The sequence below is a fragment of the Rhinatrema bivittatum genome, chromosome 4 (assembly GCF_901001135.1).
Source record: "Rhinatrema bivittatum chromosome 4, aRhiBiv1.1, whole genome shotgun sequence".
NCBI classification, from domain to species: domain Eukaryota; kingdom Metazoa; phylum Chordata; class Amphibia; order Gymnophiona; family Rhinatrematidae; genus Rhinatrema; species Rhinatrema bivittatum.
Window position 1 is genome coordinate 121,231,700 of NC_042618.1, and position 26,873 is coordinate 121,258,572.

General features: G+C 44.6%; 1 protein-coding gene across 2 annotated transcripts in view; it reads left to right on the forward strand.

Annotated features, from left to right (window-relative positions):
* Nucleotides 1–26,873, forward strand: part of ERH (ERH mRNA splicing and mitosis factor) — a 63,441-nt gene that overhangs the window by 24,055 nt on the left and 12,513 nt on the right. Inside the window, exons 1-3 of one of the 2 annotated variants that reach the window (XM_029598801.1) lie at nucleotides 4,807–4,959; nucleotides 8,269–8,356; nucleotides 20,263–20,383. In XM_029598801.1, the coding sequence (XP_029454661.1) occupies nucleotides 4,957–4,959; nucleotides 8,269–8,356; nucleotides 20,263–20,383 (212 nt within the window). In that variant the 5' untranslated portion in view covers nucleotides 4,807–4,956. Of the gene's footprint in view, nucleotides 1–4,806; nucleotides 4,960–8,268; nucleotides 8,357–20,262; nucleotides 20,384–26,873 lie in introns of those variants that run through there. The other variant, XM_029598800.1, reaches the window with a different exon arrangement.

The window sequence follows — 26,873 nt, forward strand, 5'->3', positions numbered from 1 at the left end:
CATGATGCGACTCCCATCGCGAATGCCGGTATATAAGAAATTTAAATAAATAAATAAATAAATGTGACAGTGTATGTGTGAGAGAGAATGGACATGTGAGTCTGTGTGAGAGAGGATAACCTCCTAATCCTGGACAATATCAGGGTGACTGGAAATCAAGAGCTCCCACGTATGGACAGCAGGGGCTTTTTAAAATCCTTATTAGTTTTAATTATTGGGTGTTATTTGATATATGTGCTTTTTTGAAATATTTTATTGGTGTTTGGGAAATTGTAAAAAATGTATATGATTTTAATTAATAGAAATTCTATTTATCAGTAGTTTTAAAATATTCTTTTATTAGTATGGTTTACTATTATAACTGATGCTTTATTTTTCTTGATTTTATTTGTTTTATGAGGAATGGTGGTTCTGTTTTTCCATTGTTAATACACAGAGTCTGGCTTCTTGGGGTTTCCATTTCAGTTTTTGTCTAATTTGTGCTCCTTTATTTTGTATTCTGTATTTGGTGAGGGTCTGTCTCTGATCTGTGTGTGTGACCATTATGAGAGATTCTGCTAGCATAGGGATCTATAGCAATCTGGTTTGTTTTGTTTCCTCAGTAAGTGGTGTATTGGTATTCTAGGACCCAGTGTAATATTTACCCTTGCTTTTTCACAGGTAGGGTTATTGTTGTTTGAGTTCTTGGTGTTATTACTGTTATGTCTACCAACTTCCCATCACACACTCGTAATTTAGGAGTCATTATTGATAATCACCTTTCTTTTAAACCATTCATTAAATCCATCATAAAGGATTGCTATTTTAAGCTACAAACGATAAAGAAACTCAGAACCCTACTACACTTCACTGATTTCCGCACAGTACTCCAGTCTATTATTTTATCGAAAATTGACTATTGCAATGCACTCTTCCTTGGCATTCCCGCAACACACACTAAGCCATTACAACTCCTACAAAATGCCGCCGCCCGGATACTGTCAAACACAAAGAAAAGAGATCACATCACTCCCACACTTATCGAACTACACTGGCTCCCTATACAGTCACGAATTCTATATAAAACTCTATCTATCATACACAAGAGTCTATTAAATTCCAACCTCAACTGGCTTAATCCCCCCCCTCCTACCTCGCACCTCCAAGAGACCTACCCGCCCAGCCCTCCAAGGAACACTTCGTGCCCAATCTATCAAATCTTTTAAACTCTCCTCTACTATAAACAGAGCCTTTTCTCTTGCCGGCCCCACCATATGGAACTCCCTGCCCCATGATATTCGCATGGAGACATATACCCCCACTTTCAAAAAGAAACTTAAAACCTGGCTCTTTCAACAAGCCTACCACATGTCACCCCCTATTACATAAAATCCCCCTGTGAATTTTACAATATCATTTTGTTATGAACGCCTTATGTCCGCTGATTTTGTACTGTGCACTCTCATGTATATAGTTATAGTTACAGTTCTATTGCTTTGCATCTACCCATTGATGTTTGTTATATGTAAGGGCTCCTCCCAAAAGTTAATTGTATTTTTCCTAGTTCACTAAGTTATCTGTTACATGTAAGGGCACCGCCCAAAAGTTTTTGTTTATTGTGAACCGATGCGATGTGCGAACGGATATCGGTATAAAAGAGATGTTAAATAAATAAATGTTACAATGGGATTGCAGTATAGATTTTGAGTGTCTTTTTTGTGAGGTTTTATTTTAGTTCACAATGTGCCTGGCAGTGGAAGGTGTTTGTGCTGCCGTTAACTGTGAGGTGACACCAGCATTTAAAAATATCTTTTAGTATGATGAACTGCAAGGGAAACATCCAAGCTCCATTGTTTGGGGAAATTTCAGTGGACGCACAGAGTTACAGAACTGGAGGTGCAGGATTTATATTGACATTCTGTCCCTTCCTATAAATTCCAGACTTCACTCTCATAGCCATATAGAATTAGTTGAATGAGGCTATCAAATAATTATAATAACTGGCCAGCTTTTTAAAATTATGCAGAAGACTCTTTGGACTTTAACACCAAATATTCAAAAGCTGTGTTCATCCCATCAAGCTCATATATCTCATTAAAGAGGTAAATTGAATAACACAATAACTTTGTTTTATTATTGTTACTCATAAATTATAACAATAACATTAATCTTGGAATATTATATATTTTTAATATAAACAAAAAGTTTTCACAAGATATGTTGTCGTGAAACATTTTATTATGTATATATTTAAGGAAATATACATAAATTGTCGAAATACATTTCGTTTGTTTAACCTTTAACCTCTGGTTTGCTAGTAGACTGAATTACTGTGTTCCGAAATTATGTTTGTCTAAAAAGTGTGTCACCAACATGAAAAGTTTGGAAAGCTCTGCTCTAAGGGCTAGGAGCTTTTCGCACTTAGTGCAACCTCTCGCCAGCTGTGATATAATCATACAAGTGTCACTCAGTGCAAAAGACTGGAAAGCCTCTCTCTTGCTGCTGGACGACTATCTGCATCTTAATTTTGTTGATTTGTTATTGAGTTAAAATTTCTATGGGAATAGGGATGTAAAGAGTGGACACGCCGGAAGGAATGGAGAGAATGAGAAGGGATTTAAGGAAGCTGGAAGAGTGGTCGAAGATATGGCAGCTGAGATTCAATGCCAAGAAGTGCAGAGTCATGCATATGGGGAGTGGAAATCCAAATGAACTATATTCGCTGGGGGGAGAAGGGCTGATGTGCACGGAGCAGGAGAGAGACCTTGGGGTGATGGTGTCTAATGATCTGAAGTCGGGGAAACTATGTTACAAGGCGATAGCTAAAGCCAGAAGAATGCTGGGCTGCATAGAAAGAGGAATATCGAGTAAGAAAAGGGAAGTGATTATCCCCTTGTACAGGTCCTTGGTGAGGCCTCACCTGGAGTACTGTGTTCAGTTCTGGAGACCGTATCTCCGAAGAGACAGAGACAAGATGGAGGCAGTCCAGAGAAGGGCGACCAAAAAGGCGGCGGGTCTTCATCGAATGACTTATGAGGAAAGACTGAAGAATCTAAATATGTACACCCTGGAGGAAAGGAGGAGCAGAGGTGATATGATACAGACTTTCAGATACTTGAAAGGTTTTAATGATCCAAAGACAACCACAAACCTTTTCCATCGGGAAAAAATCAACAGAAACAGAGGTCACGATTTGAAGCTCCAGGGAGGAAGACTCAGAACCAATGTCAGGAAGTATTTCTTCAAGGAGAGGGTGGTGGATGCCTGGAATGCCCTGCCGGAGGAAGTGGTGAAGACCAGAACTGTGAAGGACTTCAAAGGGGTGTGGGATAAACACTGTGGATCCATAAAGTCTAGAGGACGTGAATGAAGAGTGGGTGGCTCGCGGGTATGACGGCTACTACCTGGAGATAATAACCTTATTCAATAAACATACACACGGTTAATGCGACTCCAACATTGCTCTAAGCTTCAACAGCAAGAGGAAATGTGAAAAAAAGGATTTGCATTCATAAAAAAGCGGGGAGTAGCTTGCTTGTTACGGCGGTTACTACCCCAAACCAAATAAGTCTGATACTATATCCAGCATAGCTCTCTGCTTCAACGGCAGGGGAGAAAGATCGATACTTCACTTTCAATGATTATCCAGCATAGCTCTCTGCTTCAGCGGCAGGGGAGGAAGACCGATAGTTCACTTTCAATGCATATCCAGCATAGCTCTCTGCTTCAGCGGCAGGGGAGGAAGACCGATAGTTCACTTTCAATGCATATCCAGCATAGCTCTCTGCTTCAACGGCAGGGGAGGAAGACCGATACTTCAAGCATATCCAGCATAGCCCTCTGATTCAACAGCAGGGGGAATGAAGAAAAGTGGATCTATATACCGAGAACAACCAATAAGGACTGAATTACATAGTCTGGGTAAACAAATAAGCATGGGTGTAGCTTGCTTATTGCGGCTGTTACTGCCCCTAACTAATTAAGCTAGATATTTCACTTAGATGCAGTTCCAATACTGCTCTCTACATTAATGGTGTGGGTGGAAGGGAAATAGAACCAAAAGGTTACTAAGAGCCAAGAGAAACAGATAAGTATGAGAAGAAAAAAAAGTGTGAAGCTTGCTGGGCAGACTGGATGGGCCGTTTGGTCTTCTTCTGCCGTCATTTCTATGTTTCTATGTAAAGCTAATCTAAAGTACTTAGTCTATTAATTTGTATTATATTTGTCTGACAATGACTCTCGAATACTTGTTTAATCTATTTATATCTACCTAGTTACCTACCTCTTGTTTTGAATTAAATGTCTTCTGTATAAAAGCTGTAGTAAATGTATAATAAGGAGCTTTGAGGTACAAATATCTCCCTGCAAGGGGCGGGGGTTGTGGAGCCTGAAGTCTGAATAACTCATGGTGACCTCTGGAGTCCTGGGGTGGGGGGCACTCCTGCATAAGGTATGTGGATAAGCCTTCCAATCCTTTTAAGGAACTACTTCAAGTTTCCATTGGGCAGTTCTTGAGTTCAAAAGAAAGTGACCAAGAGCTAACTCCTTTATAATTGAATTTACCCTAGCCAGGCACTGAAAAGAACTATTTAATAAACTATGGCTTAAGTTCATAAAAGTTCTTCATATGTGCTACAGAATTTCAGAATCTTCATGGCCGAATTTTTCAAATTGTTGAAGCAGATTTTGGTATAACATAGGATATGGATCTAACTGGTTTATAGTTGTATTTTTTCACGTACTTTTTTTTTTTTTGGCATTTCACTATAGAATATTATTTATGGGCAACTATGATCTTTTGCCCAAATCAAAGATGTCCGCCGAGTCCCTCAGCTGCTCTTTCCCATTCCACCCCCTCCGCTACGGGCAGACCCAGACCTGGGTCTTCCTTCCGCTTCCGAGTTAACTACTTCCGCTAACGGCTCCCCCAGTGAGCAGCGTTGTTGGGTCAAAACTGTGGCAAGCGAGCGCGAAAGGATGGTGAGAGTGGTGGGATAGGATGGGTTGGGAAGGGTAGGGAATGGCAGGGGCCTGAGCCTGGGTCTGACGGGGGGTGTAGGTGCCGGGTGTGAGTCTAAAGCGCAGCTCGCGTGTTACTGTGTGGGGCTGCGGCCTAACTCGGCCGGCATCTGTTGAATGAAAGGCGAGGGAGGGACGAGCCAAGAGAGTCTGTTCCGCTCTAGCCGCCGCCTGGGCTCCATATGGCGTGCGGTAACTTTACTTATTCCCCGCCCGAGTAACGGCGCCCATCTCTGGGATGCAGTCGGGATACCGCGGGCGGGCATCGGCTTGCCTTTCCTCCGGTCTGCAGGCGCCTTTTGCTCTTTATTGAGGGTTTGGTGAGGAGGTGGGCATAGAGTCCCTTTTATTTTCTTCCTTCCTGACTCGTATTATTCGTCACGCCGAACCTTTGATGAGCTGAATTTTAAGAATGTGACTTTTTACTCAAACCAGATAGCTATGCAAGACCGCTCCCGTGGCTGAACTGTACGAGGGAGGTTTAATGGGAGCTTCAAGTCTCTGTTGGCTATACGGGTTAGCTTTGCTGATGCTCGCCTGATACTCTCTTCCTTTAGCTCTACTCTAAAAATACTGTTTATTCCTCGCAGGCAAGAATCGGTATATAACCTGCTTCACAAAGTTTCTTGCATACAGATATTTTTTTTTTAATCTGGCACAAGAAGTGTACATAGCATTGTATTTGTAAGCTGCATTTTGGCCCTGCAGAAAAAGAAGAGCGAGTAACCTAGTCTTCAGAGTAATGGACTGTTGACTAAGAAATATGCTGTGTTGCACCTGTTATTGTCCTTCACTGTAACCTTGGGCAAGTCCCGTTATCTCTCCCCCCCCCCCCAAAAAAAAATTGCCTCTAATTCTCGCTTAGGGTGTTGGCTCTTTCAGTCATGGAATTATTGTACTTATGTGTAACATTGGTTTTGCCCTGATTTAGGGCACCATATAAGTACATCCATAAAGAGAGAAAATGTATCTTTAGCTGAAAAAGTGATCCTATAGTTTGGGTTTTGTTCTGGTCATCTGCTAATATAGTCAGCAAGGGCTTCAGGAACCCTTATGTTATAAGAAATTTTGGAGAGAAAAGCTTTTTGAACTGGAGTAGTAATTAACCATGCTGCTATATAGTCCTAGGGAACATTACAACTTGGCAAACTTTTTTATTTGTTAATTTTAGTCTGCTTTTACATATGCCAGCAATGTAAAAATACAGTTACACAATTAAATACTGTTTTAATTATAATTTTAATTATAGTTACCGTTCCTTGTAAAGGCCCTGCTTATTAGTTTTTAGTTAATTGTAAACCGATATGATGTGCAAACGGTTGTCGGTATACAAAAAATAATAAATAAATAATAAAAATAAATAAATAAACTTATGTACTATCTTTAAAGTCTCATCTATATTGACTCAAATCAACAAAGTTAAAGTGCTTTTTTAACAGGCCAATGCAATATTGGCACTCGTTAAAAGGGTGCCCATGATTGAGCACCCGCTGCCTTGATACACACTAAGAACATAAGAAATTGCCATGCTGGGTCAGACCTAGGGTCCATCAAGCCCAGCATCCTGTTTCCAACAGAGGCCAAACCAGGCCACAAGAACCTGGCAATTACCAAAACACTAAGAAGATCCCATGCTACTGATGCAATTAATAGCAGTTGTTATTCCCTAAGTAAACTTGATTAATAGCCGTTAATGGACTTCTCCTCCAAGAACTTATCCAAACCTTTTTTGAACCCAGCTGCATTAACTGCACTAACCACATCCTCTGGCAACAAATTCCAGAGCTTTATTGTGCGTTGAGTGAAAAAGAATTTTCTCCGATTAGTCTTAAATGTGCTACTTGCTAACTTCATGGAATGCCCCCTAGTCCTTCTATTATTCGAAAGTGTAAATAACTGATCCACCTCTCTGTGACACCCAATGCAAATGGGCTGCCGCGATAAAAAGGAGACGCTAGGGCAAATTGCATGCCCCTAGCACCGCCTCAGCAGCAGGCACCTAGGAGAGGTGGCTGTCAGCCAGTCAGAGAAATGGATGCTCAATTATAGAGCATCCTGTTTCCTAACAGCACACTTTTTAAAATTATTTTTTGGGACATTTCTAATTTTTTAGTCATGCTCAGGGCAGGTGTTAATTTTGGCGTGTACAAATGTGTGTGTTGGCACTCATTTTTTGGCATCGGGGGAATAGATAACCTCATCAACATGCATTTGCATGTGATGAGCACTATTACCTACACGCGTGATATATTTTGGATGAGCTAACCCTTGTTTTGCATTGTGGGTTATGGACACGCATCCAATCGGGTTGAGCTTTGCGCTGCAGCCAGTGCACAGTATTGCATCGGCCTGTAAGTTACTAATGTAGGGGGCATTGAACTTATGTTTCTATGTTCTAACTACTAGCCTGGCAGCTGCAAGCTTATTTCTTGTAAGATTGAACCTGCCATTATATATATATGGAGCATAATTACAAATTCTTAAATTGCTAATATTCAGGACTTGAAAAATTCCAGGAGCCAAATCACCAGAATACCTAAAATTCAAAAAACAAAAAGTAAAGGAAATAGCAACAAGAAAAGAGCAAAAAAGTGAGAAAATTTTTCCCCCAGTTATAAAAATTTTGGACTGATATCTAATTTTCCTAAATATATTTCTGGTCTGGCTTACATAGCTGTGATTTCTGGCATTTTTTAAAATACCTTGTTTCATAGCTTTTATGCAAGTAACCACTTTTGATCAGTAGTTGATTATTTTTTGTACACTTTTAGGAATTTATTGCTTGAGAAAGTATGTAAGTACTGTATTTAACCTTACTCTACATAAGGTAATGTTTTAGGCGTGTTAGTCCATTTGAATTTAACGAAAAATATATCACATGATACCTTTTATTGTACTAACATACATTTTTTTATTAGCTTTCAAGAGCTAAAACTCTCTTCTTCAGGTCAGAATTTGAATGAGCAAAAGATGACATTATGTTCACATGTGAAAGTCTGGGGGCTGCTATGCAGTATGTATTTGAATACTACTAGATGGTCAAAAGAAAGTACAATACAAACTTCTAAGCCAATAAAATTAACTGGTTTGTCGTCTACCAACAGAAAAAAAGCATCAGTTCAAGTAGGCAGCTATGCAGTTGTCCTTAGTTCATTGTTGAGCTGAAGAATGTAAAGGGGTTTTTTTTTATTAGGATACAGGAGATGGTGGAGAATCACCTAGAGGATTCTGAAAGCATTAATTCTTGTTTTTTTTCTAATGTTCCTACAGTCTCACACTATTTTGCTAGTTCAACCCACCAAGCGGCCAGAGGGCAGAACGTATGCTGATTATGAATCGGTAAACGAATGCATGGAAGGTGAGTGCTGCTTCTTAGCCTTGTTATGCTGAAAATTTGGAGTAATCTTATAACTCTTTGGTTTTCATTGAACAGAGACTGGCCATTTTTAATTACCTTATTGAGGCCCATATGTAATAAGGTGTGCTCAGTTTTGTACACGTTTTTGTGCATATATCTTTATTCCTGATGTGATAGTTTAGCACATACAAAATGTGTACACAAACATGAATAAAACTCTGCACCAATTAGGACTTGCATTGAAGGAGTGCTATATTAATGCAATCCATTACTCTCCACTGTAGAGTGGTGCATAGGCTTACCTCATGTTTTGTGTGCAGGGAGTCCAACTTTGACACCTGCAATAGAGCATTTATGTATATAAGTGGATGTGTGGAGATTTGTTAGTATTTTATAAACTGTGTGATGGGAGCTGCACAGCTCATAAAATACCATTGTTCTGCTCCAAAAGTACATGTGAACATTTCCAATGTAAGAGTGCATACTTCTCTACCTATTATTATATACACATGTATAGTCTAGGTGTGTTAAAAAAAAAAAAAAAAAGTACACATAGTGCATAAGTAGCATGTATGTGCAGATATGATTGTTATTTGACATTTATAAAATAGCATGTTATCTGCACATGATGCACATATACTCACAAACTGTGCAGAAAACATGTTGAATTTATAGAGTATAGGGCCCCTGCACAACAAACTCCGGGTTCAGCTCCATAGACTAACACTAGCCCCAGAATCTTTTGTCCATTTCTGACCAGTAGTCAGTTTCTTGGCATTCAGACAAGTGAATCCAGAACCATTTTGTTATGCACCTCTACCAGCAGATGGAGATGGAGCAAAGCTGACATCACAGTGTATATATAACCCTGCAGTGACATCAGCCTGCCAGTGTTCTGTCTTCAGCAGATGGTGGACATGCATCTCCCTACTGGGGATTTCTTTAAAAAAAATATATATTTTTTTTTTTTCAAAGAAGACTTATTTGCCCACTCTCCTGTGGTGATACCTTATGGTCCCTCCCTCAGTTGAGAAGTCCTAAGGTGATTTTTTTTGGATCCTTCCCTCAGATGAATGCCTTGGTTCGGTAGCTGATGTTTCAACTGGCATGGATTTAGCTGTAAAAATAACTGCTGAAAGGCAAGCGGGTGCAGGAGGCCAAGTGGTGTGGTGAAGGTCCTTGCCTTCTCTTCTCCCCCTGCCCCAGCTGGAGACTGACCTTGTACTCAGCTGGGACTGTCTGAGTTCAGGTAAAGGGTAATTTAAAAAAAAAAAAAAAAGGGGGGGGGAGAGTAAAGTAGGGATTTCCCCCCCCCCCCCCCCTCGGTCTTTGTGCTCGGCGCGGCAATCCAATGAGCGTTCCCTCCTCCGGCAGAGTTTAGGAGATATGTGCAGCATAGCGGGTTGAGCAGCCCTTTCTTTTAGGCCCCACTCTCAGGCTAGTCTTGTTCACTGCATGGTAGGCTGCAGCACTTTTTGTACGCGTTTTTTCTGTGCACAAGACTGCACTCTTCAGTTCCATTGGTCTGTGCTTATGCATCCAGATACTGCACTTAGTTGGGCATCTGCTTTGGGTGCCTAGTTAGGCACATAGGAGCGCCTACCAGGGCACTTAGTTGTGCACACACTTCCTGGTTGGAGCTCAATTTGTGTGCTTATCAAGGCAGAGTATTATGCGCGGGTGGAGCAGCCTCCGTAGGCTAGGCCCCACTCTGAGGCTTTTTTAGCTGCGCGCCACGTGGTAGGCCTCAACGGTGTTTCCTATGCTTTGCATGCGTGTTTTAGGCTGCCCTCTTCAGGATTGTTGGTTCGGCTTGTGCATCCAGGTTATGCGTCCAGTTTTTGGGCGTGTGGTCGGGCCTCTGTGCGTCCAAATTAAGCGGCATCCTTAGTGGCTGCATGCTTTCCTGTGTGTTCAAGTTGGGCACACAGCAAAGCGCTTAGGTTTTATGGCTCCTAAATTTTGGGATGCCTAGATTTTTTGGACACATTAAAAAAAAAATAGCTAGGCTCGTGCCTTCAGTCGCCAATTAGTGTACTGTCTGCCTAAGGCAAACTGATATGATGTATCCACTAATATCAGTATAGAAAAGCCATTAAATAAATAAATAAATTCCTTTATCAGCCCACAACAAGGGTTTTTATTCACCATACTTCATCATTCCCAAGAAATCAGGAGGTCTCCGCCCAATCCTAGACTTCTGAGATTTGAACAAATGTTTGAAAAAGGAAATGTTCAAGATGGTATCCTTAAAAACGATGTTGCCTCTTCTGCAACCCATCGATTGGATGTGTTCCATAGACCTGAAGGATGCCTATACCCCATCTTCATGGCGTTACCTGTCCTTTCAGTTCAAGGACAACCATTATTATGTGATTCTTCCGTTCGGCCTCTCGGCAGCCCCCCAGAGTATTCACAAAATGCATGGCAGTGGTGGTGGCGGCCTTCCTCCGGCAGAAGGGTATGGAAGTTGTTTCCATACCTCAATGATTAGCTTGTAGTGGCATCGAGCCCGTCCATCCTCCTGCAACACCAACAGCAGTTACTTCAATGCTTGGACGAACTGGGGCTGGTCATCAACTATGACAAATCAACCTTAACCCCAACTCAAATCCTACAGTTCATAGGAGCACGACTGGATACCACTCGCAACCGAGCTTTTCTGCCAGAGGACAGACTATTGGAAATACAGTGACTACTGTATGCTCTAAGATTAACGCAGCAACCCTCCGCACGTCAGATACTGACGGTACTGGGACACATGGCAGCGGCCATCTTCACAGTCCCGAATACATGATTACACATGCGACATCTGCAATGGGGGTTGAAACATCAGTGGAAACAGCACTCTCAACCCTTAACTTGCAAGGTGACTCTCACCACAGCAATGGCAACCGACACAACTTGGTGGCTCAGCAAGCCTACGCTCACCAAGGGCGCCTTATTCAGCACTCCCCCGCACAACATTGTTCTAACCACAGATGCCTCTCGAAAAGGATGGGGAGCGCACTTAGATCACCTAGAGACACAGGGACTGTGGTCCCACTACGAACAGAACTTGCAAATCAATCTGTTGGAACTCAGAGCGATTTGCAATGCGATACAAGCCTTTCTTCCGCAGCTAAAAGGTCGCCGAGTGGTATACACCAGGGGTCGGGAACCTATGGCTCGCAAGCCAGATGTGGCTCTTTTGATGGCTGCATTTGGCTCGCAGACAAATCTTTAATAAAAAAGTAAAAATCTAACAAAACCCCCCACCCTCCTGACGCCCCCCAAGACCTCCAAAATTAATTTACTACAACCCTCCCCAAGACCTGCCAAAAGTTCCTGGGGGTCCAGGATCGGTCTGGGAGCGATCTCCTGGACTTGGGCTGTCGGCTGCCAGTAGTCAAAATGGCGCCGACGGCCCTTTGCCCTCACTATGTCACTGTGTCGACCAATGGCAGCGGCAGCCCCTGTGTCATAGTAAGGGCAAAGGGCCGTCGACGCCATTTTGATTACTGGCAGTCGACGGCCCTTTGTTCTTACTATGACACAGGGGCTACCGCCGCCATTGGTCGACCCAGTGACAATAGTGAGGGCAAAGGGCCGTCGGCGCCATTTTGACTACTGGCAGCCGACAGCCCAAGTCCAGGAGATCGCTCCTGGACCCCTGCTGGACAGGTCTTGGGGGGTGTCAGGAGGGTGGGAGGTTTTGTTAGATTTTTACTTTTTTATTAAAGATTTGTCTGCGAGCCTTGGACCCCCGCTGGACCACCAGGGACTTTTGGCAGGTCTTTGGTGGGGGGGGGGGGGGTGTCAGGAGGGTGGAGGGTTGTAGTAAACTAATTTGGCAGGTCTTGTATGGCTCTCTCGGAATTACATTTTAAAATATGTGGCGTTCATGGCTCCCTTGGCCAAAAAGGTTCCCGACCCCTGGTATACACTGACAACCAGGTAGCAATGTTCTACATAAACAAGCAAAGAGGGTCAGGTTCATGGACGCTAATTATCTTCGACCATTCGCATCGCCATTCCGTTCATCTACAGGCGACTTACCTACCGGAAGTTGTAAATACACGAGCAGACAGGCTCAGCAGAGTATTCTAACCTCACGAATGGACATTCAATCAAGTGACTTTTGATCTCTTTGCTCAATGGGGAAACCCGTCAATAGATCTCTTCGCCACAGAATTCAATGTGAAGGTTCTTCGGTTCTGCTCGGTTTGGCCCACTCAACACAGGGTAGCGCAGGATGCATTCCTACTCCCTTGGACGGAGGAATTAATGTGCGTATTTCCTCCAATTCCTCTAATCACCAGGTCAATTAAAAAATGTATCCAGGATGCAACACAACTGATCTTAATAGCCCCGGTGTGGCCTCGTCAGCCGTGGTACACCTATCTACTGGACCTCTCTGTAGCAGAACCAATTCTATTACCAGATCTACCCGATCTCCTAACGCAGGAAGAGGGAACTCTTCAGCACCCGATGCACGCGTCCCTCCACTTGACAGCATGGAGGCTGAGCAGATCCTCCTGACGGAACAGGGCATTTCATTACAAGCGCAAGAAGTCATGTTCAACTCAAGAAAGCCTTCCACTACACGAGCTTATGGGTTCAAGTGGAAAAGGTATTCATCTTGGTGCACGTCAAAGGGCATAGAACCATTGAACTGTTCGCCAGAAGCCCTTCTGTGGACTACTTTCACGTACCTATACTGCTTAATCACAGACTGAGGAGATTGCTGTTTCCTGCGTGGGAACTCACGCAGCCGCACAGAGCAAAGCTCGGTTTCCTTCTTAGGAAGCTCTGCCTCCCGGGCCCTGATTGACAGTTTCCATGACAGCATGGCTAATTCATCCTGCTATCTATGGAAACACCGTTTGCGGTAAGAAAACTTGCTTTTATAAACAAGCATGCCCAACTCTTTACCTCTATTTTCTCCAAGTCAAACAGAGAAGTTCCAAGGGAGGGGAGAGGGGACCTCTAGATTTACCCACAGGCATGAGAGCCTGCACAGCTCCAGTTCACTATGGAGTTCCCTTCTCCCACTCTCTCCACTAGTTGAGTGATTGAAACAGCCTGTAGAACCAGCTTTCTTCCCTTGTACATAAGAGGCTTCCGAGAGGGGCTTTTAAGATCAAATCAGGTTTGTGGTGCTGACCATGACTGCAGTCAGTTTAAAAATAAAAGTTACAGGGTGGGTCCAGAAGATGGGAGCTGGTAACCCTTAATTTCAGGGCATGACCTACTCCAGTTTTTGGAGGAGCAGTAGGAGTCTAGCTGTAGGGGGATCCTATTTCCTTGGATGCTTGTAGGCCCCTACCCAGTGTTTCCCATTACATCGGATTGTTGGAGTTTAGAACACCTCATTCCAGCCTTAACATGAACAAGACTCTAGGGATCTATATTCCTTTCTCAGGGAAGAGAAGGATAGAATGTTGGATTCCTGGGAAGAGAGAGCGTTGTCCTCATCTTGGTGGAGGAAAGCAAAATTTCAAGAACCCCCATGATGGAAAGATTGTCTCCATATAAGCACTTTTTTTCCCCCCATTATAGTTTCTCTTCCTAGGCTGCTATGTGCAATGGCTGTGACTCATGTCCTCCTGTGTTGGGTTCAGTATTTCTTAGAGGAGGTGATGGTGATGTTTCTTTCATATAATGATATGCAAAGGAGGGAGGTCTCAAATTTTCCTACACAGGGACCAACAAATCCTGGACGGATTCACAGTTGGCAAGTCTCACCCGGTGGAAGAAAAGTGATGCTAGGATCTCCTTTTGGTCAGACTCCCCCCCCCCCCCCCCCCCCCCCCTGCATCTGGCCTGATCAGGGCTAGTTCAAGATGGGACTACTGAGTTTACAACAACCGCTTCTTGGGAGCTCCCCCACAGTGACCCATTGCAATCTCAACCTTGTACAATTTCATCCTCTGTAAGAGAATTGCCTTGTGGAGTGGTCCTGGAATTTTAGGGGCCAGGGGTTAGCTAAGGATGCTTTTCAGAAGCTCCTTCTCCCCATTTCAGAGGCTACAAGCAATCTGCTCACACAGCTCTTTCTTTTCCTTAGAGAAGAATTCCAGAACAATGGACTTGGTTGGCACAGTCCCTTCCTTATTGTAGGATGCTGTGTTCTAGATATGCTTCTTCATGGAAACAGTTGGAGTGTTTTGCGCTGGTTGGTGGAACGCCTCTTGTGGGACTTCCCTATCCCCTTACCATTGGCACCGAGACCTACTGTATCAGACTTGTTTGGTCAGTTGCAGGTTTTGAGGCTCTGTCTCTTCCTTGAAAAGAGGTCTGGAGTATAGTACTAATTTCCTAGCATGTAGCCAGATGGACTCAGGACCAATGGATTATGCTCCTCTGCCAGCAGATGGAGACGTAGTCTGATTTCAAAGCAGATGCCACCCTAGAACACCCCTGCAGTGACCTCAGCCCTTCCGTATTTCTCAGTCTCCAGCAGATGGTGGATGTACCTCTCCCTATTAGGATTGCTGTTCTTTTTGAAAGGAGAAATTCTACATTTAAACTGGGGAAAAAAAATTGAGCCTTGCTCTCCTGCAGTGATACCTAAAGGTCCCTCCCCCAGTTGAATTCCTGAGGTGATTTCCGAGATCTGGTAGCCAGTTCCTGGTGGGGACTTTGCTGCTTAAGCAGCTGAAAGGCAGCAGGTGCAGGAAGCCAAGCACGGTGGTGACTACCAAAGCCCTCTCCCCCGCAGCTGGTAAGCGCTGAGCCAAGGTAAGTTGAAGAAAAAAAAAATTACCTCCCAATTCAGAGACATTTGGAGGGGTTTAGTTAAGATTTTCTCCAGTCTACTTGCTCATCGATCTCAAGATTGCTAGCCAGGCTAAAGCTGGTCGCAACAGATTGGCCCTGGAGGCCATTTGCGCTGATCTGCAGAGGCTGTTAGTGGGCAGTTCTCATAGCCTGTCATTCATGAACTATCAGTTTCTGGGGTCCATGCTACTCCAGGTTATGGGTCAATTTTGTTTTAGTTTGGCCCTTGAGAGAGTTCGATTGCTAAAGTGCGGTATTCTTGTGTGGTGATTTCCACTTTGCTCCAGGCTACAAAGTGTTTTCTCTCTCTGGCTTCTTTTAGAATCAGTGATTTCTCCAGGCCTGTTGCGAGGAGAAATTTCTTACTCTTGGAATTTTTGCCAGAAGATTGCTTTCAGGCTTGGTCTTTACCACCCTGAAGGTTCAGGTAGCAACTCTCGCTGGTTATAGCAGACGTGTCTTCGGTGGACCATTATCTACTTATTCAGAGATGTCCTAGTTCTTGACAGGAGTTAAGAGTTTTCGACCACACGTGCGGCTACTAGTGCCACTGTTTTTGGCGAGTTCCACTTTTCGTCCATTGTGTGGGTGTTACTTGCAGCTACTTGCCTTGAAGTAGTTTTTTCTCATGGCAATCTGTTCAGCACGTCGAGTTTCTGGGCTGAGCAGATTGCCATGAGCTGTCTTTGTGCTTGCCTCTGGGGGCGGTACCTTCCTTCTTGCTGGTGGTTTCGGAACATTAACTTGACTGTCTCTATCCCCTGCCTACGTTGGAGGGGGTTCATTTTTTGCATGCATTAGATGTCAAGTGGCATCAGATGAGATACTTGAAGATTTCTGAATCTTTCAGGTAGTCAGATCGAATTTTTGCTCCATGGTGGAGGTAAACAAAAGGATATGGCAACACGGGCAGCTAGTTAGAGCGCATTCCACTAGAGTTTAGGCGGGTATCGTGTTACTCCTGGAGGAATTCTGTGCACAAACCTGAAAATTCTGCAAAATTCTGCAAACTTTATATTGGTCAAAATAATACAATTTACATGGCAGTCTTTAACTACATTTTAAATTATTTATGTATTTATTTAACATTTTTCTATACCGACCTTCATGAATAGATTCATATCAGATCGGTTTACATGGAACAGGGGGTCTAAAATTAATAAAACATTTAACAAGAGGCAAAGTTACATATAACAGGGAGATATAACTTGGAGGCCAGGGTAGCTGGAGACAAAGGACAGTAGAACTCAAGAGAAACATAACGTCGAAACTAGGCGGGGCATCTGGTTAGGTCAGCGGAGTCTGATTAGGTAGCATATTGACGGATTAGAAAGTTAAGGGAAGGCTTGAAGGAAAAGCCAAGTCTTAAGTTTTTTTCGAAAGGTTAGAGGGCAGGGTTCCAGTCTGAGGTCTGTCGGCGTGTTATTCCAAATGGTAGGACCCGCTGTGGAGAATGCTCGTTCTTTGGTAGTTGACAGACGCGTGGCTTGCAGGGTTCCTTTATATGCTTCTCTGATGATTACAGAAAAGTTGTTACTTAGTTGCAGAATTTTAAATATTTTGAGCAGAATTTCCCTAGAAATTCACTGTTACAGTGTCCCTTCCACTTGCATTCCCTACTCCCCTGGCCAGTTTGCCCTCTCAGGCCCCAACTCCTCCACCTGCCAATATCTCTCCCCTTCACCTCTAGGCTCAACCCTTTCCACTCTATTGCCAGTCCCAGACTTTGTCCCTGTTCTCAGTACTGCCCCTCACACAGGCTCCCTCTGTCCCTCCCTCTCTCACACACATGCTCCCTCTTTCTAATACACATACACACACCCTCATACAGGCTCCCTCACATACACAATCCCTTCACACAGGCTAGCACCCTCACATACATACAATCCCTTTTTCATACACACGAGTTCCCAATCTCTCACACACATACACACTCCTTCACAATCTCCTCAAATAGACTCCCTCTCTCTGAAACCCACGCTCAAGCATCCTCCCATGCTTTCTCTCACCCTCCTGCTCTGTCACCCTCCCCTCCCCTCACATAGGCTCCCTCTCTGAAACCTACAAGCATCTCTAGTCCTAGAGTACCCCAAGCAGGGCCTGTTTTCGAGAGATCCACAGTGAATACGTATGTTTGCACTGCCTCTATTGTATGCAAATATATCTCCTACATATTCATTCATTGTGGATATCTTGAAAATAAACCTATGACACTCTGGACCAGAGTTGTTTACCTTTCATCTAAGATAGAGTGCTAAGGAGAAAGATGACCAAAACTGCCTTGGATAAGGAGTGAGCTCTTACAAGCTGTCCCAAGAGTGATTCGGTGAGACTTAAGTTGGTGCTAACTGAGATGATGTGTGGGCTCTCCTGGACTCCTTGCTTTTGTTTGCTTCATTCTCTGTTATGCCTCAGCCTAACATAAGGGAAAGTTAAGCAAACTGTTCCCATTGGTTTCTGATACAAACCCCATGCAGCAGAGGAAGACTATCGTATCTTACTTGGAGTATCGGCGGAGTCACCCAGCAGGACCGCATTGACAAATGCTGATGAGCATGTTGCCCCACTGTGGGAAGAGGAGTTTCTTTTAGTTTGGGTGCAACAGCTATTCCTCCCTCACCAAGTTGTGCGGTGGATGGCAGGAAGGGCTTGCTGTTGCAGGAAATGTGGGGATGAGCGTTGAGAGCAGCAGCATCTGAGGAGATTTTTCTTCTTGATTGCATGAGATCTGGGGATTACAGGTTGGCAAATAATAGCAGTGGCTTGAAGCTGGAATCCCTAAAGGATGAAGTCAGAGTATCATAAAGAGATGGAGTTGCTGCCAGGGAGGTCACTGGTGCTTCAACAATTATGACACATGATATCAATGGGCCCCAATCATGCAATCTCACAACACATTTACAAGCAAAATGAAGTATAAATGAAACACCAACAGCCAAAACCTGGCGTATCGCGAATTTAAGCTCCTGCATAAATCTTGAGGTATCAGGAAATAGCCAAATATTTTGGCCCAAAAGGAAAACTTGTCTGTTGTGGAAAGAGACTCATGATTGAGTCTTGATTCTGTGAGAATGCAAAGGAGACCAAAAGTGTCCCTATAGTAGTCTTCCTCAGCAGACCTTTTAAAAAAAAAATCTGAACTTTCAACTGACTTGACCTCTTCCATAGGACTCCCAGTCTCTCCTCTGATCCTCCTTAAAGATAGATAGTAAGGCTTACTAATGGGTAACATGGCTTCAACTGGGACTTTTAAGTACCTCCATAAAATCAGGTGAGCTAGTAAGAAGTTTGGGAAAATTTTAAAACATGGCTATTCATATGTCTTGCATAATTCTCCAGACTTTCTATCTTTTGAGCCTGAATCAAACTATCTTGTACTAGCCCAGCCTGAATGTTAAATATCCGAGTTACAGCTGTCCTAGAACAGAGGGGAGTATAAACCTCCGGGGCCCTAGGCTCATAGGGGTGGGGACCCACATACAGTCTCTCACTTCCTTCGTTCTCCCTTGAGTCACAGTACTCACGCTTGGGATGTCTTTGCTTGATCTTGAAGAAATATGCTGGACACTCGGGTGAGGTGTTCAACAAAAATGTACTGCAACCAAAAATACTTAAACCCAATTTACAACACAATTCTTCAGATAATCTTCATATAAAAATAAACAGAGCATAATGCCTTTTTTCTTAGTGATGATAGTTGAGTTGCTGTCCCTTTGGATGACAACACTAGGATGATCCCCACATTCCTGGGTAATATGGAGTGGGCTCCTAGTGGGGCTGAAATCTCTCTCATGTTAACAGCTCCACTGGACTTTCTGATGGAAAAGACCAAAGTCCAAAAAAACTCTTTCCTTCTCTCAGTGGGTGGGAATTAGTAGCAAAAGTATTCCTTCCAAAGCACAATATCAAAATTTTAACCAAAAAAAAGACTTCTCTTCTATCTCAATACACTGGCAGGATACTGCTGTCTTTTTATCTGAATGGAGGGAGTCGCAGCCCTTTCCTGACCTCCCAAGGCAAGGGTAACAGCCCCTTCAAATCAAAATCTTCCAACTTCTTCTTCACTTCTCTACGACAGTCCCTTTCAAAGGGTATTGGTGAAGGCAGAGTACCTTCCCTTATACTGAGCTGGGTCACCAGAAATGGGAAATGCCACCTCCAAAAATCTCCTCTCTCAAAACTCAGAACACAAAAAAAACCACTTTACCTGGTTCAGGCTGGGAGGCCCAAGATGGGGAAATCTCCAACTGCAACTCAGAACATCAAAAGAATTACTGAAAAAGCCACACCTTTCTACGTGCTGCACGGCCTATTGTAGGAAAAGGCTGGCCAGGCCAGACTGAGCTCCATGGAGAATGCCTGTAGGGATGGTCTGAAAACTGCAATAAAAATCCTACAATAGTAAACTACTTAGGAGCAGTTTGGGTATTAAGAGGACCCTAGGGTCACCTAATCTTAAACTGATGTGATCTTTCTTAAATTTTGATAATGGGTCTAATGTTTCATTTAGAAATATTGCAGGAGGCAGTATGGGTTAGATTCATTAAGAGTTTTCTCCCACTTTGAATCTGTATGAAAAAAAGAACAGTGAGACAGGCACCAGTTACAAGACCCATTTATCTACTTTGGTGTGAATTGGAATATTACATATTTTTCAACTGTTATAGGTAGAGCATTTTTTTTTGTTTTTTTTCCTCATCTTTGTGTTATGATTTGCTTTGCATTTCTATTGCTATAAGGATCTGAGATCCTCATCATTGTGATGCAGAGCTGTCTCTTTCATGGTGAAGCTTTTCTGATGTGGCATTGAGTGATTTGTTTATACTGCAAAGAAGTTCTAAAGATTTCTTCTGCACCACCCTCACCTGTACCAGTCAGACTGAGATGATATCCCAAACTATGTAGTATTTCAAAATCGCTCTTGGGCACAGAGCTATGAAAAGGCAAGCTGCTAGGGAAGTATCTTATAGCACTGCTGTAGGATCTAGTTTAGCAAGGGATTTTTACCTTTGTTTCTTTAATTTCCATACATTTAACCAATAATTTTTATTTCAGAGCTACCAATATGTTGAATTGCTTTATCTAGAGCTGCAAATGGACTAAAAAAAAACAAACCCCAAAAAAACCTTTGTATATCTCTCCAGGAGTCTGTAAGATGTATGAAGAACATCTGAAGAGGATGAATCCCAACAGCCCATCTATCACATATGATATCAGCCAGCTGTTTGATTTCATAGATGACCTGGCAGACCTCAGCTGTCTGGTGTAAGTCTCAGCCTTCACTATGTTAGAATGGAGGCTTATGTGCCTTCAGGCAACTGATTTGCTTGCCATCCAGAATGTCTATTAATTTTTTTTCATGAAAAATATGCTTAAAATCGCAATCTTTTCTTTTCTGAGAGGTGATATAATATATTTACAGTACTTGTTCTTCCAAAGATTTTTCTTGATTCTGCTTTATGGTATTCTTTTATCAAGATTGCAGCTAATTAAAAACAGTCATTTTAATTCTGTTTCATACAATCTAGGAGGAGATAATGTACAGTGCTTGTTGCAGATATCCAGTCATGTGAGCTTTAATCAATGAGCTTTCCAGGCTTTGTGGTGATCCTTATATTGAGCACATATGCACTTTCCTTTCAAATTTCTATTCAGTTTATTAAAGACCGAACATGAATTCTTGAGAAAATTGACTGAGACAAATTTTATTGATTCCTGCTAGGGAGGTGCATTTTGTTTTTACCATCTACTGAGGAAATTACAATCACTTTTATAAGTGAAGTTGTGAATTCTGAATACTCTGAACATTCTTTGAAGATTGATAGATTGATGCATTAAGCTTTTTTTTTTTGCCCCCAAAAATGCAGTTACTAGTTCTACAAGATTTCTACTAGGAGCATTATTTGACTAATATATTGACTGCTGTTCTCTCTTGAGCAATTGCACGTTTGTGTATTTTTAAATTCTCAAGATTGCATGTTCTAGAAATTTTACCATACTTTTTTATTCTTTAGCTGTAAATTCATGCAAAAATGACTTTTTGCTCTTTGTCACTTTGTTTAAACATAAACGAATTCATTAGTGCATAGCGTGAATTATACCATTTCAGCTGTTGATTTATTAGATTTGCTCATTTGGAAAGTCTTACTAAAATCAGAGAGCATGTTGTTTTCTCTGCTTTTTGGGGGGGCTTCCAGGTGCAATGAGCCTGCCTGTTCATAAATAAATAATCCCATAAATAAATAATCCCTCAATCTATGGAGCATGCAGCTGTTGCCTTGATAGACTTCCCAGGGGCTTAGTATGCCAACCCCCAAATTATGCTGAAAATCATTTTCAAAAAGACATTTTGGGTTCATAGTGGTTCCAATTTTCAGACTGAATTGTTCTTTCTTTGGGAGATTGATCTTTTGACTTTTGATTTCATACTTCTCGTAGCTTGAAAACATTCTTCAACTTAAGTGTTTACAAACTCCTCAGGACTCTAATAATTTTGCTGAAGAGCGTAGATGCTGAAAAGGGAGGTTTTCCTAGCGTGTAGCAGATGGACTCAGGACCAATGGGTATAGTGTGCTCCTGATAGCAGTTGGAGACTGAGTCAGATTTCATATACCCGTGCACAAGGCTCTGTTCTCAGTTTTTCCCATCTCCATAGCAGTTTGGGACTTCACACACGCTTGAACAGCGTTAGAAAACCAAACTCCAAATTTAAAGAATAAAGAAAGAAATCTTACCTACAGACGAGCCCCACTCTCCTGCGGTGTGGATTTAGCCCCCTGAAAAGGGGGCGGCTGAGAGGCAGCGGGTGCAGACCAAGCGCGGCGGTGAAGGTATTCCCCTCTCCCCCCGCAGCCAGAGACCGCCCAGCAAGAGACCGGGAAGCGCCGAGATAAGGTAAGGTGGAAAGTTTTCTCAGTCTCCGGTCTCTGAGGCTCGGATAGCCACACAGCTCGTCCATCCGGCGGCTGTCTAATCGGGTTGAGCAGCCCAGGCCGGGCTAGACCCCGATCCGATGCGAGGGTCCTCCCACATGGAGACCCTCCGGGGGGCTGCCATCTTGATCTCATGGTCGCCGGCGCCATTTCCCCCCCCTTGGTCGCTGCTTCGCCCGCATCCTGAGCAGTGCGCTCAGCGGCGAGCCGGACGCATAAAATGCTGGGGCGCATAAAATGCTTGGCCACATAAAATACTGAGGTGCACAGCGATGCGCATAACAAGGCCGTGCGCACAAATAGACTCGTGCACACCCTCAGGCTCTACGTGTGCTTTCTGGGTGTGCCCACATTGTGCAGCAAGCCCCCGGCACGCGCATCCGAGAAGGATTCACGCGCAAATCATGGCATATCCGGCCAAAACATCCGAGAGACAGGCCCTCTGACCAGCCTACTGCCTGAGAGCGGCGCAGCCAGAAGTGGTCACCGCCCTGTGCCTGTAGTGTGAAGAAGCTCTGGGGGAACAGAGACAATAGATTCCCAGGTAACTTCTCCTGGACGGGATTCTTCGCAGAGCTGCAATCCTTCATCCACACACAGTCAGGACCACCGGTGACAAAGCTACAATTCTCACCAGTGGACCAGAAGTCGGAGGAAGTCTTAGAACCCCTGGAAGATGGGGAAATCCCTCCTGGAACAGAACTGTATCGATCCATGATACGTTTCCCCCACTAAGACGAGCTGCCAGATCTCGTGGCCACGAGCCTGAAGGCATTGGGCCACCCCGGATACTAGTCCAAGACCGTATCTGGTCGGGCTCCATCAGACCTCACACCATTCCCCAACACTACAGATCGTTCAACTGATTGACCTGGAATGGAATGCTCCAGAGACCAGCTTCAAGGGAGGTCGGGCCCTAGAAGCCCTCTAACCCTTGGACCCCTTGACTAAGGAACTTCTGAGGTTTCCCAATATCGATGTTCTGGTCTGCACCACCAGACCAGTCGAGGGAGGAGCGGCACTCAAAGGATGCCCATGACAGACGGCAGGAATCCACCCTCAAACAGTCCTTTGATGTGGCGGCTATGTCCTTACAGATCGCGGCCTGCTGTGCCGTGGTGATGCTCCTGCCTGGCTATGTCCAGGGACACAATCTAAGCATTAGATCGGGCAATCTCATTCCTCACGAATGCATCTTCAGACCTGGTACGCATCACATCACAGGGACATCTCATAACGTAGTGGCAGCCAGAAGACAACCCTGGCTTCGAAGTTGGTCAGCCGACGCGACCTCCATGACAAAGCTCACGAGAATGCCCGCTAGAGGAACACTCCTGTTCGCAAGCGAACTGGATAAGTTAGCCATCAAGGGGGGCAAGTCCCCAGTACCCTTGCTACCGGAGGACAGAAACAAGAAGAACCTGTGCCCCTCTCCCCAGGCACCCAAGGGCAGAGGATCTCAGTGTTTTAGATCATTCAAAAACACACACCACGCGCCTCGCCCCTCCAACAGGGGACAGTCCTTTCGGAACAGACACAACAAAAGAGGAGCCGGCCCAGGCCCCAGCTGCAACACTCAATGAGAATCAACAGACCCAACGATGGGAAGAACCCGTGTGGGCCTGACCTATTCTACCAATGATGGGTCGAAATAACATCGGACATCTGGGTCCTAACCATCATCCGATAGGGATACTACCTAGACCTTCACAGCATCCCTCTGGACAAGTTGTGAATTCTCCGTGCCAAAAGGATGACGGTGGAAACTACACTGACAAAGGCATTAGCACCGGTGCCAACGCACTTCCAGCCCATCCTAGACCTCAAGACCTTCAGTCACTGAAGGTACCCTGTTGTTGCATGGAAACTCTGTGTTCGGTCATAAAGGCAGTACAACCGGGAGAATTTCCAACCTCCCTAGGTCTGTCAGAAGCCTATCTCCACATACCGATCCATCACAGCCATCAGTGTTTCCTATGCTTCAGAGTATTGGGCCATCCTACCAGTTCCAGGCCCTACTGTTCGGGCAAGCTACGGCTCCCCGAACGTTTACCAAGATCATGGTGGTAGTAGTGGCGACACTGAGGAAAAAAGAAATCCTCGTTCACCCATACCTGGATGATTGGCTGATTAGAGTGAAATCGCCAGAGGAAAGCTATCAAGCAACCATCAGTCATGAACCTACTGCAGAGCCTCGGATGGATCATCAACACATCCAAGAGCTGGCTGCAGCCCTCCCAACTCTAGAATACCTGGGAGTACGGTTCGACACAACAGAACAAGGTTACCCTTCCTCCTACAAGGAGAAGAAAATGGATGTAATTACAACGAGCATCGCTGATCTCCTCTATCCCCACAGCATGGGACTACCCCAAGTCCTCGGACTCATGGCTTCAACCATAGTAGGTGTCCTGTGGGCAAGGGCTCACAGGCAACCCCTACAGCATTCCCTGCTCTCACGGTGGAACCCAATATCTCAGAACTACTCCGCCCCCTCCAACTACCGGTGGAAGTTCGGTAGCATCTACAGTGGTGGCTGCAAGAAAACCACTTGAGCAAGGGATTAAGCCTATCCCCACCAGACTGGATCTGACACACCATGAATGCGAACCTGCGACGGTGGAGAGCCCACGGCCAGGAGCTAATGGCCCAAGGGCAATGGGTCAAAGAAGAGTCTGCATGGAACATAAACAGACTGGAAGCATGAGCAGTCAGACCAGCCTGCCTACAATTCAGTCACAGACTCCGGAGCAAATCAGTCAGTCATGTCAGACAATGTCACAACAGTGGCCTACATCAACTGCCAGGGTGAAACCAGAAGCCAGCAACTGGAATTACAACCCATAATGAAATTACAACCCATAATGAAGTGGGCGGAAACAAACCTACAAGGGATATCAGCCACCCACATCACGGGAAGACACAACGTCACTGCAGACTACCTCGGCAGAGAGAGTCTGGACCCATGGGACTAGACATTGTCCACCGCAGCCCCCAGCTGATAGTGAACCACTGGGGGACCCCAGCCATGGATCACCTGATAACCGGGTTCTTCACCCGAGCCCCAAGCTCTACAGCCGCAGACGGGAACCGCTGTCCCAGGGAATCGTGCCTTCGTCCACACATGACCACAGGAGGTCCTGCTGTACGCCTTCCCTCCATGACCACTACTGGGCGGAATCATCCGCAAGATAGAACACCACAGAGGGGTAGTACTTCTAGTGGCCCCAGACTGGCCAAGAAGACTGTGGTACACGGATATGCGAAGACTCCTGGCGGGGGAATCCTCTGCGTCTACCTCCACACAGGGATCTACTCCAACAAGGACCGATCCTCCACGAAGATCCGAGATTCTCGCTTACGGCCTAGCCCTTGAGAGGTCTCGCCTGAAGAAGAGCAGGTACTCAAGGCTAGTAATTGACACCCTGCGCCGGGCGCGCAAATTTTTTCACATTCTTAACATATATACGAATATGGAGAACATTTGAAGCTTGGTGCGAAGACCGTGACATCCGGCCATGGACAGTCAAAATTCCCATGAGCCTGGAATTCCTACAGGAAGACGTGAAGAAAGGGTTGTCACTCAACTCTATCAAAGTCCAACTGGCCACGCTGGCCTGTCTCAGAACCAAAGTGGATGGCATCAGTCTAGCCGCCCATCCAGACGTCTCACGCTTCCTGAGAGGGATCAAACAGATCCGACCAGCTCTAAAGTGGTCGGATCTGTTTGATCCGACCACTTCTTTCCAGCTTGTTGCAAGCTTCCAAGTTCTCTTTCCCTGTTGATTGTAACTTTGACTTATTCCTACCTATTGTTATCTATCGTTTACTTGAATTGTTACTCCAGTTATACCCTTGTTAAATGTAAACCGATCCGATATGGTTATTTACTATGAAGGTCGGTATAAAAAACTGTTAAATAAATAAAGTGACCAATACCCCTATGGATCTTCAACCGGGCACAAGACTTCCTTGCAGGAGCCTCCTTCGGACCCACGAGCGGTCTGACCCTACGGCTCCTGACCTTGAAGACGACATTCCTAGTAGCAATCTGCTCAGCTCGCCAAATCTCCGAACTTCGAGTGTTATCATGCCAGGAATCGTTCTTCAGTTCACACCGGGATTCGTACAGCTACGCGTTGTACACTCCTTCCTTCCAAAGATGGTTTCTCCCTTCCGTCTTAACCGGTCTATCTCACTATCATCCCAGACAAGAACAAGGGCTTGGTAGACTCCTAGTCCGATACCTAGAAAAATCGGAATCCGTACGAAAGACGGACCATCTATTCGTTCTTCACAGCGGGAAGAAACCAGGGGAAATGGCCTCGTGGGCAACATAGCCCGCTGGATCAAAGAAGTGATCAAGGCAGACTACGTAGAGGCAGGCAAGCCTCCACCGCTGCAAATCAAGGCCCATTCCGCAAGGGCCCAGGCAGTGCCCTGGGCAGAAACCAAGATACTGTCACCCGTTGAGATCTGTCGGACGGTGACAAGGTCCTCAATCCATACTTTCTCTAGGTTCTACCGCCTGAATGTCCAGGCCAGAAAGGACACCGCATTCGCAAGGGCAGTCCTAAATGGACCACGGGCAGCCTCCCACCTATCTCGGGAGTAGCTTTTGTACGTCCCATTGGTCCTGAGTCCATCTGCTACAAGCTAGGAAATGGAGAAATTACTTACCTGATAATTTTGTTTTCCTTAATGTAGACAGAAGGACTCAGTATCCCACCCATGACTGCCCGGGAACATCGGAGGACAATCCCCGAGAGCAGGATAAGTGCGGGTAAGCCAGCTGTTATCCCCAGTAAGACACACACAATGAC